Source organism: Sinocyclocheilus rhinocerous, unplaced genomic scaffold, assembly GCF_001515625.1.
Source record: "Sinocyclocheilus rhinocerous isolate Xijiao unplaced genomic scaffold, SAMN03320098_v1.1 scaffold4319, whole genome shotgun sequence".
Classification (NCBI taxonomy): domain Eukaryota; kingdom Metazoa; phylum Chordata; class Actinopteri; order Cypriniformes; family Cyprinidae; genus Sinocyclocheilus; species Sinocyclocheilus rhinocerous.
Window position 1 is genome coordinate 107,646 of NW_015658510.1, and position 15,502 is coordinate 123,147.

Sequence of the window (15,502 nt, forward strand, 5' to 3'; positions counted from 1 at the left end):
CGCAAAAACTAGTTCTAACACTTTAACACTTATAAAGTTGTATGATTTATAAGCTGTTTTCCTCATGGGGACCAAAAAATGTCCATAACATTTGGTCGCAGGGAATTACCAGGACACACACACACACTCACTCACTCACTCACTCACTCACTCGCACGCACATGCACACTCACTCTCTCACACACACGCGCAAACTCGCACGCACACTCGCACGCACGCACACACACACACACACTCGCACACGCACACACACACACACACACACTCGCACACGCACACACACACACACACACACTCGCACACGCACACACACACACACACACACTCGCACACGCACACACACACACACACACACTCGCACACGCACACACACACACACACACACTCGCTCACGCACACACACACACACACACACTCGCACACACACACACACTTGCACACACACACACACACACACACTCATGAACGTTCAAAGAAACGTTTTTATAACCTTTAAATAATGTTCTTATCATGACAAGAAAACTGGACTTTTTAACGTTATTAGAATATTAATGATAAATGTTCAAATAATATTAATTTGGGTGAAAATTAAGTTAGTAGAATGTTCTAATGTTGTTGGGGGGGGGTACATTTCAAAACAATGTTCTCACAATATTTTTATAAGTTTGTTTCCGGGGCTCTCACACTTTTGATATTGTTAAAGGAATAGTTCACCCAAAAATGAAAATGTCATCCTTCACTCACCCTCAAGTTGTTACTGTGTGCAAACCTGTTGTTTTTTCATTGTACAAAACATTTTTCAGACATTTTAATCTTCTTTTGTGTTCCACAGAATCATGAAAGTCCTACAAGTCACAAGTAGCCTCAATGTACTATCCCTTTAAGACCTGTATTTTCTCACTAGCCTGTCCATCTTATGTTTTATGTTTTATCGCAGAAGTAAAGCTCTTTCCTGTGATTGTGCGAGACTTCCCATTCATTAGTCACTATCAGTAAAAGAATAGCACTAGTGTAGCAAACAATAAAACTGCTGACAGGCTACAAACCATTAATCATTCAAATAAATCTAAAATACATCACATTAAAATAATCTGATAACAAATACCAGTTTGCAGTATCAAGCAGCATAACATACTGTTCTTCAGTGAATGTGAATGACACCGGAAGCCTCAAACATACAAGTTACAAACAGCTGCATTGCTCTTACATTAAAAACAATGCATTCTTGTTATTCTTGTGTATGTGTTCATATGCTGTTGTGATTTCTGTAGCACATTAAGTCTCCCTTTCTCTTTTTAATTACATTTACACTTATTGTACTATATTATACACAATAAGAGACTTTAAAAAGTGAAAGTGGCATTAACATCACATGCGGCTCCATGTTTCAGAGAGATGTGGTTTACTTCATGTCTGTGATGAATATACCTCCACCTGCACATATACAACACGTCTCGTATTTCAAGGAATTCTACCTCTAGGAGTTTTAAAACTACGAATAGTTTTGAGGTAATGTAACAGTGAAAGTGTATATTAATTTGAACACACACACTCTCAAAACAAAGGCACAAAACCCGGGGCGATACCCTTTCAAAAGATATGACTTTAGGTAATAAAATGCACCATTTTGAGGTGAATAAGGTACAGAAACAGTATTGGGTTCCATCGCAGTGAGAGCTTCTGTACCTTTATTTTTTTTCTGAGCAGGACAATGAATTGTAATGAATCATATATTTTTATTAAAATTCAGAATGTAAGCTAAATGTGTTGCACTTGATGCAAATACTAACATTTAAAATGTTGATGAAATCATTCATTCCTGTTGCATGTCTAGAATATGAGCGATATGCATGCGATATACGTGCAGTTTACTACTTCACATACATCATCATCAACAAAACTGTCAGAAAACTAAGCAAAGACAACTACACTCAGTACGTGTTTATTAAAAAGTGAACTCGGGGAGAGTGAGAATATGAGCCTCTGTCTGGAGGAAGGTGTTTATGCGATCAGTGTAGAGGAGCATTCAGAAGCTCCGCTCTCGGGGGACTGTGGAGAGCAGGTTATGTATTGGCTGAAGCACGATGGAAGGACCGTAAGCACTGCTCTTCTGAACTTCTGTCCCGCACAGGTGTAGATGATGGGATTGAGGCAGCAGTGGATTAATGCGATGGCTTTCACCCACTGCATGGCAAGAGCCAGACCATTAAACCACTCGCAAGAAAACATGTAGCCCTTCGTCTGCAGGAACACGAGGAACGTGACGATGTTGTATGGAGTCCAGAAGAAGAAATAAACAGCTGGCACAGCCAGAAGGAGTCTGACGATGCTGTGGTTTTCTTCTGATTGAACGCTGAGGATCCGGCGAAAGCAGAAGCTCGTGATAATCAGAGGCAGAATCAAGCTCAGGACGTTCAGGTACGTAAAGGACATCCAGGCTGCAGCTTCAGGAAACTCAGATCCGCAGGACGCTTTGATGCTCTCTCTCACTTTGGCAAAAACAATATCAGGGAGGGACGCAAACAAGCTGAGCATCCATACAAATAACACCAGAGCCATTTGTGCAGGCCGTTTTCTGGAACAGATGCTGTGTTTGTAGACGATGATGACGTAGCGATCCAGTGTCATGAGGACCATGAAGAAGACTCTGCCGTAGAGACCCGTCATGAAGAGACCGGTTACAGTGTGACACACGAACGAGCCAAAAACCCACTCGTCCACGGCACTGTGAGCCCAGACCGGGAGCGAGGCGAGAAAGAGCAGGTCAGAGACGGCTAGATTGAGCAAACACACGTCTGTCAGACTGCTTCTGTGACGGTGTCTGATCAGGACCCACAGGACCAGAGCGTTTCCCAGCAAACCCAGCGTGAAGACTGTGCTGTACAGGACGGGAAAGAGAAGCCCGCTGAAGGCCGTTGTGTTCACATCAGCACACACTGATCCAGTCTCATCATGTAAGTCATAGTAGTCACTGTAGTCTGCTGCTGGAGCTTACAGGACACACACACAACACACTGTTAGCTCATTTAAGATCATATAGGACTATTTTAAATTATTTTATGATGTATTTTGAAATCTTTCAACATTTCTTTAGGTTTGAAAGTAGACAAAATATTAGGTAACAACACTTTATAATAACTTTCATTTATAAATCATCTAAAGTGGAAACTATTCATCATTTGCAAATGTTTATAAGTGTTTACTAGTCATTATTACACGGCTCTGTGGAATACTTGATTCTGATTGGTCAGTCGCGACATTCTGAGGTATGTTATCCCTCGATAACAACTGGTAAACTTTTTCTGTGTTCAAAATGTGCAAAATGTATATAATGAGCGAGTACATCATGAATTCATCTTCCAAACCGCGTTTTTGTCTTATTCCGAATAAGTACTTATATTCGGACTATTGTAGCCTGGTCACCGCTGCGGAGTAACACACACCTGCGTGAATCGCCAGAGACATAAACTTAGAGAAGTAGTTCCGGTCAGAATGTTCTTCCGCGGGATGTGTGCAGTTCTGTTTATTAACCGCTAGAGCGTTACATAGTTACATAGTGCTGCTTTAAAGATGTATTAAAGTGTACAGCACAAGTAGGAACTTGAATTGTGTTTGTGTTTTCCTGACATCTTCTGGTCAGAGCAGGCATTAAGTGTAAACTGAGGACTTTGAGAAGATGTTTAAATGTTCACCTAACCCTAACTTGTTTCATGTTTAAATACCTAATGCTGATTTTAATTTTGGGTATTTTTTTATTCTTTACTTTTTAATAAACGATTATTTAAAATTTAGTGAATATTGTGATATTTAAAAATTGGAACAATGAAAGTGAAACTGAAAGATTTTACTAACTATATATCCGCCTATATTTTAAAATAAACAGTATTTTCAACTCAGAAGTAAATATGCATATAATTTACTTATTTAACACGTTTTAAATTGTTATTTTGAAAATAGATTTATAAATCAAACCCACTAATGCCTCCCCCAATCTCATCCGTGTAATAAAAAGCAGTATTTTGGCAGATGTTCTGCTCGCCTGTTGTGTTTCACAAGTGCTTTTCACACGTTCATTTGCTTAATAAAACCTACTTTGAGATCGTGTTTACAAACGTTTATATTTTCAGCGAGACAAAAATACACGAGACGCAGAAAATCATTTGCGTACGATGCATCTGGTTGCCATGACAACCTCTGGCGCTTGCTGCTGAATATGTAATGATAGTAAAATCACCTGAATGGGTCACAGATTGTGAATTTGTAGGAACAGCTGCATGAATAGACAGTTTAGTGACCTACCAGTTGCAGTCCCCGGGCCCTCGGTCATGGCTCTTGATTATAGCAGCTGAATCTGGGAAATCTGTGTGATCCATCCTGTCTGTCAAAAAGCTTAACCAAACAGGAAAGTCCCAAAACTCCCCGAACTCCGCCCACTTCCCGAAAAACACGCCAAAACTTTCACTCTGACAGAATTCCACTGCGTGTCAGATTAGGACTGTTTTTACCTCCTTAAAACGAAATAGTGACAAAAAAAATAAAATGATAAAATGAATTAATTTCCCAGATGGGACAGGAGAGCTGCCAGCCAATAAATGGAAAAACAAAGTAACTGGCGTTACTTATTTGAAAAAGTAACTAAATTTAAAAGTAGTTACTTGGAAAAAAGTAATCCGATTACGTTACTTGTAATGAAAGAAGTCTTAAAGGTACAGTAGCAGAACGGATTTGATTCTGAGGCTCAGTGAGAGCTAGAGTGGTTTTCATGGGACACATGCTACAGAATGCAGAAAACAACACTGTAAAAACATGTTTCAGATTGATCTGGCCAAACCTGAGATGAATCACATTCAGCATCACTTTAAGGCACTACATTTAAATATTCCTTCATTTCTCGGCTTCCAGTAAACTTTATCTGAACCCTGACTATAATATCATAACATATCATATTTGCTTTGATGATGTGTATTGTAACATTGACTCCAAAGCCCCTGAACTTCTCTACATAAATGATGTCAATAAGCTCTTTCATGAACAATATATACAGTGTTGGGGAGTAAGTTATGTAACGGAATTACGTAATTTAATTACAAAATAAATGTAACTGTAATCAGTTAAAGTTACTGAGAAAAAATGTGTAATTAAATTACAGTTACTTATGAAAATGTTAAAGGGGGTTACATCTGAATATTTTCTAACACACACCCACAGACAGATTTAATTGATTTCTTTCATTAATTGCATTGACTGCTCTAAAATACGTGTCACCAATGTTTCAGGAGTTTAGGACACAGAATAGGACACATTTATAAGATAACTGTTTATGTATATATATATTTTTAGATTAACTGTTAGATGCCCGTGTTTCCTGGCATAGCTATGCAAAGATTTGATTTCAAAAACAGTATCACAGCTATTAAACTATTTCTTGTCATGTTTTAAATCTGTATTTAACCTCAGAACGATCTCAAAGTAACAAGAGGTGCTTTTGTGGTGGATGTGCTTTAATCATAAGTTATAATCTTCATTCAAATGATGAAGGATTGTGAAAGTCTGACAGTAATGAGTGCTGAGCACCACTGTAACACTGCTTTAAATGTTTCAAAATGATTGAAAACATTCGTTAGAAACTTAGAAAAGTAATCGAATCAGTTACATTACTTTAATAAAGTAACTGAAATAGTTACACAACTTATTACATTTTAAATAGGGTAACTTGTAATCTGTAACCAAAGTAAACCTTCCCAACACTGAACATATATATATATATATATATATATATATAAATAACCCAACCCAAGTATACACAAGACATGTATGACCACTTGAACCGAATCATATACTTTTTTTGTTTGTTTAGATAAATCGCTCAGAGGGGTTTGACCAAGCAGTTATTGTACAAATCATCCAAGCACCCCATTCCCAGCCATTTCTAATATACTTTTGATTAATATGACTAAATATTAAATATTGTAACGAAATTGCAGATCCATCATTGATTGTCAAAAGAATTCCATCTAATTAGATTTCACGTAGCATTTCAGTCGTGGAAGACTGATTGGTTGATAACTTTTGACAAGGTTTAGTCCAGGTGCCAAAAGAATTCATTCCCAGCGCACAGGACACAGTTTGAGCAAAAGCAGAGATTCGCGACATTTGTCAGTAAAATAATGCTAATATAAAATACCTACACCGGAAACTGAAACCGCGTGCGCGCTAAATAAAACAAAATAATTTAATAAATGCATATTTACAATAGGCACTTAACTCAAAGTATTAAGTAATAAGAGAAATAACTAGAGAGGGCTGACTATAATCAGCTTGCTTCCATTTAGTTGGATAAGCCTACTCGTCACCTGAATTAAAAAAAGCCCTTCTTGTCTTCAGTGATGCACGGGCATAGTTTGAGCATGCTCACGCAATATCTGAGAAAGCAGAGCCAACTCACAAGAGAACACTGTCTATTTAAAAGCGCACGTCAGTGTTGTGTGAGAGCGAAGAAAATCCGCCAGCTGGAGAGATTCGTGCTCGCGCCTTACATTACTGCGCTCTCCACATTTGTCAGTAAGATAACGCTATAGAAACCGCCTAAAATTAAGTATATAGAAGAGAAGAAAGCAGGAAGCTTCCTATTACCCATGCCAGGATCCGCCACTGATGCACTTAGAAATGTAATAAAAACAAGCCAATCGCAAGACATCTGGTAGGAGTGGCACATAAAGCAAAAAAATAAAAAATAGTGTGATTTTATGAAGACAATTAATGAAAAAAAAAAAGACATTTTATGTTGTACAATTGAAATACCATGTGGAAAATGGAATTACTAATTGAAAACAATTATTAATAATTCATGTTTACCCCTCAGTTTTTCCTCTTGGAACCTCCTTTGAAGCCCCTTGATCTAAAGAAGACCAGAAATGCAAATCATCGTAATTTAAAGTAGAAGCACAAACTTCATCTTTTCATTCTGCAATTCATTCATGCGTGCATTCTAATTTAGAACTCGGCCATTGTGACGTCACACGGGCACCACAGGCGCGATGACGTCACGCGCGCGGTGAGTCATTAATAATTCTGATTCTGATGCATCGATATTTGGTCATTCTGATTCTGATTCAGGAGTATAGCGAGAATAATGGCGGAGCGCAGCTCGCAAAGCAGTTCTGAGTCCATTCTCTCCTGGAAGGAGGAACTTGTTAACCTGTTAGTAAATCCCCCGAGAGAGAACCCTGGTCCTAAGCTGGTCACGTGGGCAGACGTGTCCTACAGATTGCCCATTGAACCCAAACGCATCCCTGGACGGCCCAAGAGCTGCATGAAGGTCACTAAAACCAACTTTGACTATAAAGAAGAGCCTTACTGCAGCCTACGGAGCCAGTCGAAGCCGCTTCCCTCGCCCTGGAGAGATGAGGTGAGGAACAGGTGGAACACACCTGCAGACGAGGAAGCGGCTCCTGAGAGGGGAATGCTGTCCCATCTGAGAGACATGCCGACCAAAGCTTCCAAACGCATCCTGAAGGCTTTCCTGAAGCTTACGGAGAATAAATGGGAGCGTCTGGCTGAGACTGGGACGTTCTTGGTGCATTCCGTCACGGTTCAGGAGCCCGGGAGGGTGGCGTGGCCCGATACACCCATGATCCAGAGGCATTACACATCTACTGTGGAAAGAAACATGCAAGAGATATTCCAGCAGACCATAAGAGAAGCAGATCAGCTGAGGGAAACGGCTCTTATTAAGCCGGGGAACTCTCCCTGGAAAAGGTGTGGGATCTGGCTGAAGGAGAAAGTCCTGGGCCGTCCCACACCCAAGAGGAGCTGCCTAAAGAAAACCAAAGCAGAAAGCGTCTCTGGAGACGAGGTGCCTCACAGAGACCCGTGGAGGTCAGATACTTCACCTCCCATCGAACAGAGACTCCCTCGCAAGCCGAGCTGGACACGGAGCTCAAAACAGTCACATTCGTCACCGGGTGCGAGATCGACTTGATCTGATTCCTCATGAGCTCTCTAAAAACTCTAATAATGTTCAAATAATTAAGTGCAGATGTGACAAAAAAGTGCATTTAAAAAAAATTTGCAAGACATGGGTGCAAGGTCTTCCTCAAAACAAGCAGAAGAAAGAAAACGAGGAAGGAGAAATATAGGCATTTAACAAAAAAAAGAAATGTGTAAACATGGACTATATATATTCAAATAAAAACTAAAAATTTGGCCATTTATCTGTGTAAACATACTATAAATACAATATACATTTTTTACAAATAAAATCAAATTAACAGCACGTTGCTGTCTTAGTTTTGAAAGGGTGAAAACTCAAAATCCTTCTTGCTTTTTAATGTGTGACAATTTCATTGAGAACTTTTTGAAGAATTACTCATTGAATTGCGCTGGACACGGAGCTCAAAACAGTCACATTCGTCACCGGGTGCGAGATCGACTTGATCTGATTCCTCATGAGCTCTCTAAAAACTCTAATAATGTTCAAATAATTAAGTGCAGATGTGACAAAAAAAGTGCATTTAAAAAAAATGTGCAAGAAATGGGTGCAAGGTCTTCCTCAAAACAAGCAGAAGAAAGAAAACGAGGAAGGAGAAATATAGGCATTTAACAAAAAAAAGAAATGTGTAAATATGGACTATATATATTCAAATAAAAACTAAAAATTTGGCCATTTATCTGTGTAAACATACTATAAATACAATATACATTTTTTACAAATAAAATCAAATTAACAGCACGTTGCTGTCTTAGTTTTGAAAGGGTGAAAACTCAAAATCCTTCTTGCTTTTTAATGTGTGACAATTTCATTGAGAACTTTTTGAAGAATTACTCATTGAATTGCATGTTTATGTTCATAATTTCTACACTTTTAGTATATGTTTGGTCTGTGAAGGCCTTTTGTTTTAATGACAGCACTGATGAATGTGATTTGGAAGCGCTCCACTTAATTACACTGATGTTTCTGTGTTTCTAAACGACAAACACCTGGACTCTGAAGCTTGGATTTGGATCTTTAATATTCTTGATGGTGTTTTAGTACGTGTACACACACACACACAATCTTTGTAAATAAGGTCAGTTTTATTGCTGAAATCCCTCGGCGACTCAGACACTGGAGACACACGATGCTTCAGGACGCTTCGACACTCGCTCATATAAACTCATGCAGTTTCTAAAAGTTCTCAAAACCACACTGTTGTTAAAAAGATGATTTGGTTCCTTGAAAGGTTCAGTTTTCTGCATGGGTTCAGTTCAGTGACGCTGATGTTTGATTTTGTGCCAACGTGACAACATTTGGTGCCATAATGTCCAAGCGCATCCATCAGGAAAGCACTCTTATTCCTGCAGGACTTCCAGAAACAATGCCACAATTTGGAACCCGTCCTAATGAAAATGAAGTGAAATGTTCTTACTGGATTCTTCCCTCTGCTGAGGTCGTTTGATCGTTACATGGTCTTGGAAAAACATCTTGCAACCTGAGCTACAGGAGTGGTTGGTTAAACTCGTTTTGATGTTGGGAAACGCTGAGTTTCAGTTTGGTTTCAGGTTTCAGATTATGATCAAAATTCCCACAGAACCTGCCATTTCAGGACTTCAGTTCAGCAAAAACAATGAGCACTTCATCTGAAATCATTCCTGCTTGAGGGAGCCATAATTCAACAATCTCTAATCTACTTCAAATGGTGAATAAATAAAAAAACATTGTGCATATTACTAAAGTGCATGCAGAATATGATTGTAGCTTCACCCGCTGGATGTTTGAGCATTAAACTAAGAATCGATTTGCCGTCGTCTCTATTCCATTAGTGAGTTTTCCCTCACACACTTGTGACACACTTCACCACATGAGCTACAGTCGAGTGAAACACCCTGAAAAACACTAAGAGAAGTTTGAGTCCTTACACTGGGATGAAAAACTTATTCATCAGATATTTATGGAGATGATGATCACACGTCTGTCAGTGCATCATAATTAAATCTCGTTTATTAAAGGTGAATTCAGAAGGAAGGATGATGGGCGCCTAAAAAGGATTTCTAAAAAAAAACAGTGAGAAAGGATGTTAAAATGCAGCATTTAACTCAAAAACACATTGTATAAAACAAAAAAGAAAAACATGAATAAAACATGACGATGGCCATCAGGACATTTGCTGACAGGCATGACAACAAATGCTTCATTTGCATGACAAAAAAAAGAATGCAAATGACGTGAAGCAACTCTAGAAAAATGGTATAAATATAACTTAAAACAATCATCATCCACACACACGTGAGAGAGAGCCTTCGACAATATCAGAGCTGAAATGAGAAAAATGCATTAAGAAATGAGGCTCTCAGGCCCTGCAGATTCACATGATGAATGAAACGCTTCATATAAAGATCCTCCTGTAGATGAGTGTGCCGTGGACGATGAACGAAACCCAGGATGAAGCAGCAGCGGGGGATCCTGTAAATATGCGTGAACTGTCGAACGGACCGTTTGTAAAAGCGCTCGTGTTTCACCAAAGCTGCGTGTGAATGCGGTCAGTGCAACAGTGCCCCGCTGGCAGCCTGAGAATCCGCTGATCTGAGGATGAGGATGATGAAGATGATGATGATCGCAGTCTGGTGGTGGAGTTCTGCTGAAGGCATCCAGCTCGTGACGAGTCCATCAGCGGTGCTCCTCTACGGCCGGTGAAACCTGCCAGACACAGCATCAAAACAGCTGTGATGGTACATTACTTATGAACTGTAGCCGTTACAGATTATAAACTGTAGTTTGTAATATAATCTATTGGATTACACATATTAGGTAATGACTACTTTTGGATCTTTCGGATTTCTAAAAAAAAACAGTGAGAAAGGATGTTAAAATGCAGCATTTAACTCAAAAACACATTGTATAAAACAAAAAAGAAAAACATGAATAAAACATGACGATGGCCTTCAGGACATTTGCTGACAGGCATAACAACGAATGCTTCATTTGCATGACAAAAAAAGAATGCAAATGATGTGAAGCAACTCTAGAAAAATGGTATAAATATAACTTAAAACAATCATCATCCACACACACGTGAGAGAGAGCCTTCGACAATATCAGAGCTGAAATGAGAAAAATGCATTAAGAAATGAGGCTCTCAGGCCCTGCAGATTCACATGATGAATGAAACGCTTCATATAAAGATCCTCCTGTAGATGAGTGTGCCGTGGACGATGAACGAAACCCAGGATGAAGCAGCAGCGGGGGATCCTGTAAATATGCGTGAACTGTCGAACGGACCGTTTGTAAAAGCGCTCGTGTTTCACCAAAGCTGCGTGTGAATGCGGTCAGTGCAACAGTGCCCCGCTGGCAGCCTGAGAATCCGCTGATCTGAGGATGAGGATGATGAAGATGATGATGATCGCAGTCTGGTGGTGGAGTTCTGCTGAAGGCATCCAGCTCGTGACGAGTCCATCAGCGGTGCTCCTCTACGGCCGGTGAAACCTGCCAGACACAGCATCAAAACAGCTGTGATGGTACATTACTTATGAACTGTAGCCGTTACAGATTACAAACTGTAGTTTGTAATATAATCTATTGGATTACACATATTAGGTAATGACTACTTTTGGATCTTTCTCATAAGAAAATATAGGGTACAACGGGGCAAAAGGCGTCTTTGATATTATTTTCATCTAAACCACTAGATGGCACAAAAACGTAGCTTAGCACTTTCCAAAACATCCGCTTTTCAAGATGCACCTGTATATTTGTCTGATCCTTGACGCGATCGCACGCAGCAGCGCAAAGTCGATTCTGTGCTTACTTGTTTTTTAAAATGTTGTAGATTTAAGTAGCAAATTAGAATCGCAAAAATTAATGCATATATTTTGAGACAAAAGTCTTCTTTATGATTTCAGTTTTGTTTAAGATAATTAAAGCAACAGATTTTAAATAACGAAGGAATATGTAAAAGTATGGTGTTTGGGGTAAAAAGCGCCCTGCTGTTGGGGCTAACAGTAATTAACATGATAATTAATAGAGGGCTGACTTTTCCATTTGTTGACATGACGTGGTTAGATTCAGAAGTAAATATCATATATTATGTTGGGTGTCCATATTAGAGATAATCACCATGTTTAGAATGAAACCATCATATTTAAAAACATGATATTAATCATATCATATAATAAAATATCATTTGTTGTTACTACTGTAAATATATATTCAATTATTATTGGTTCTCCTTCAATGCTTTCAGAATCTTTACTTATTAAAACAATTTTGTTTCTGTATTTTTAAAATATATATATTTTTTTATATTAACATTTTAATGACAGTATATTTATTGAACAAAAAATAATATTTAAAAAAAAAATTTTTTTTATGTTTATCAACATAATGAAGTGCATTAAACATTACATCAGAGTTTCCCAAACTGGGGGTTGTGATGAAAAGCAAATAATTATTTAAAATCATAAGTGTCAAATTAAACAAATTAAGTCATTTCAAAATAAAAACAATTGAAATACAACACTTGAACAGTAAAGATATTTGGTTTATCTGCATGTCATTAAGACAGTTACCTGGCATCAGAGAACTGTGAATGTGTCGTTAAATTATTGAAATATTCTTTAAATGCCGTGTGGCCTCTTCATTTTCTGTGTAATTATAGTCAGCTGACTCGTGGCTGGTGTGTGCTAATGTATAAAAGCAGTAGAATTTTTTTAGATAGGAAATTATTAAGACAAATCAATACATTATGAATAATTTGCTGCCATTGTGTGAATATGTAATAAAAGTAACTAATCTAATTATAAGCATTTTAAAACGTAACATAATCTGATTACAAATAGCTCATTTTTGGGATCTGATTACATAATCCAGATTACATCTAATCTGCTCTGTCCCGAGCACCGGTCATCAATCACAGCAGTGAAAAATACAAATCACCCTCGTATATTTATACCATATGATATAGTTTAGCAATATTATTCCCCAATATCTGCACCACTGCCAAAGTGTAATCAAGCATAGTCAAACAACTATAAATGCTTGACAGCCTCAATTTATATAAATCCACAAAAAATGTTTTGTCCATACGTCCTTGATTTTTTTCTAACTTTATGTCTCATCTTTGATGTCAAATTCATACATTTAATCAATTAATTCAGTTAGAATAATAAGACAACATTAGGCTGTTAACACTCAAATGAAGTCAGTATTAACAAAACCCATCTTAACACTAGAAGTGGCACAAAAGCTGCATCTGAAGTACCATTTAGATGTATTTACACAGATTGTTTAATGCAGCTCAGAAGTGGCATGAAACGCATTCATACTGCAGTTGATTTGGATTTTATGATATGATTTTGATCATCAGTTGATATGATTTTGAATATGAAACTAAAAGCACCAATAGGTGGTGGCAAGTCACTGTCTTAATGAGTGAGTCACTAAATCATTTGATTTCAAAAGGACTGAATCATTCAGGAATGAAGCGAGTGACTGTCTGTATGATTGACTCATTGAATCATTCGCTCAACCGATTCACTCAAAACGCAAATCATGTGAGGAATGAAGCACCGCTGTGTGTGGCTCGGAGAAACACAGCAGTTCTGCTGGCTGTTTATATTGGTAAAACAGATTAAAACAGACAATAACGGGTTTAAAATATCACTTAGGTGAACTATCCCCTTTAATATTAAATTAAAGATTTTTATACAACAGTTCAATATGCTTCACCTGGTCAGATGGCGGCTGGACTCGTGCACCTCCATCTCATTGCTCTTGAAATCATTCAGCTCTTTCCTGATGGCGGCCTGCAGCAACAAACACACACACACACAGACGCACAAACGCACGCACACGCACACAGAGTTCATGTGTCACTCCAGCTCCCTGAAGAGGCTCACAAACTCAGTTTAGACCTGTGTAAATCCTCTCGTCGCTTCATTTATATAACGGAGCATCATTGAGTAACAGGAGCTCAGAGTTTTCATCTGAACAGGTGCACGTGTTGCTCAATGTGCCACCCGTCGATCAGCGGAGCATGATCACACACACCTGACGGCGGAGTTACCTGCCATTCACACACCTTACTCCATCAGTTCTCTTCATTTTTATATTATTGATCATTTTAGTGACTAAACACTTCTGCACACAGCTTTGTTACCTAATTATTTTGCTCCAATTACAAAACACCAGAACAGTGCTTAACATGTAACACTCAGGAAGTGTTTTTGCATTAAGATTTATGAATATTAATGCAAACTTCCAACAGAATAAATCGTATCATGTTTAGCTGATGTTTCTGTGAAGCAGCACTACTCTCTGAAGGTTACACAGCTGAAGTTCTGTTCTGTAGGATCTCGGTTTGTATTTGCCAAATGTGCTTTGCCTTGCTTCTTGCACGAAAATTAGTGATGCACCACTTTAAAAAATAAATAAAAATAAAAACATAATTAAAGTTTTAATTTAGCCAAAAAAAAAAAAAAAGGAAAATAATTTATTTAATCAATTAATTAATCAAATATATTTAATAAACATAAATAAACATTTAAATTGCACATGAGGCAGTTTTTTTTAATCTCTTTTTAATATAATTATAATTCTATTCCGATTTATTGCTGAAATATAAACATTTAAATGACAGATGACATTTATTCAAACATACATTAAATGTCAACAGATTCTGTAAAATATAATATGTAATATACTGCATATATTTATCAAAATGCTCCTCTCTACAGTAATTTTTTCTAGCTAATGATCGAGTTTATGGTCATTGAACGTCTTTTCTGAGGTAAACGTGATGTTAGGTGACATTTTTGATCACAAGCTGTTTTATTGATGGTTGAATCACTGATTGATTCTGTGATTCAGGACTGATTTCAGCGAGTTGTTCTGTTTCTGCTGTTCATTCATGTTTATTTGCTGCTGTAACTAGTAGTAAAGAGGAAGAGACGACCGCTTCACTCCAGCATCTGTCAGCACACATTAAAGAGCAGCAAAAACACATTTACTCATTGAAAGCGGAGACATTGTTTCTTATCAAAAGGGACAAATAAAAAAGCTTATTGTGATTATTGAATGGCAGGAGCTACAAATAGAGTTTAGTGAAGTATTTGTAAACTGAAAACAGAGTAAAAGATCTCTGTTCAAAATAATTCAGTTGTCGAATGTCAGTGCATCACTAATGAAAATCACAGTCTAAGCCCTCCAGATGTGACGCGTCTCTCAGTAGCGGACCGATCACATCTCAGCCATCAACACTCATCTGACTCGCCTTGTCGGCCGCTGTGAGTCTCGTCCAGGGTTTGTCGGTGCGTCTGTCGTAGTCCTGAGCGTCTGCCACCTCCACGTAATCACAGAAGCAGATCAGGATCTTAGCGTGTCGCAGCTCCTCCACTGTAGGCCTCTGACTCAGCTGAAACACCACACACACTCAGCACGTTATAAACACACACACACACACACACACACACTCAGCACGTTATAAACACACACACAAACACATTCACACACACACACACACTCAGCACG

At 38.2% G+C, this 15,502-nt stretch overlaps 2 protein-coding genes across 3 annotated transcripts in view; both read right to left on the reverse strand.

Annotated features, from left to right (window-relative positions):
* Positions 1 to 1,778: 1,778 nt before the first annotated feature.
* On the reverse strand, positions 1,779 to 4,475 carry LOC107722307 (C-C chemokine receptor type 5-like). Its single transcript, XM_016530607.1, has 2 exons — positions 4,300 to 4,475; positions 1,779 to 2,990 (listed from the first exon to the last, which is right to left on the reverse strand). The coding sequence occupies exons 1-2, from the start codon at positions 4,325 to 4,327 to the stop codon at positions 2,002 to 2,004; spliced, it is 1,017 nt and encodes a 338-aa protein (XP_016386093.1). The 5' UTR covers positions 4,328 to 4,475; the 3' UTR covers positions 1,779 to 2,001.
* Positions 4,476 to 10,826: 6,351 nt separating this feature from the next.
* The window catches only part of LOC107722303 (phosphatase and actin regulator 1), a 25,582-nt gene continuing 20,906 nt past the window's right edge, over positions 10,827 to 15,502 (reverse strand). For both annotated transcript variants that reach the window (XM_016530600.1, XM_016530599.1), the window contains 3 exons: positions 15,246 to 15,386; positions 13,703 to 13,779; positions 10,827 to 11,461 (listed from right to left, as the gene is read on the reverse strand). In XM_016530600.1, coding sequence (XP_016386086.1) covers positions 11,446 to 11,461; positions 13,703 to 13,779; positions 15,246 to 15,386 — 234 coding nt within the window. In that variant the 3' untranslated portion in view covers positions 10,827 to 11,445. The remainder of the gene's footprint in view (positions 11,462 to 13,702; positions 13,780 to 15,245; positions 15,387 to 15,502) is intronic.

Bases quoted from the DNA above. Each gene is read 5' to 3' on its own strand.
- LOC107722307 (XM_016530607.1), bottom strand. From the start codon at position 4,327: ATGACCGAGGGCCCGGGGACTGCAACTG. The intron at 2,991-4,299 runs GTAGGTCACTAA...GTGTCCTGTAAG, and splicing joins GGGCCCGGGGACTGCAACTG to CTCCAGCAGCAGACTACAGT.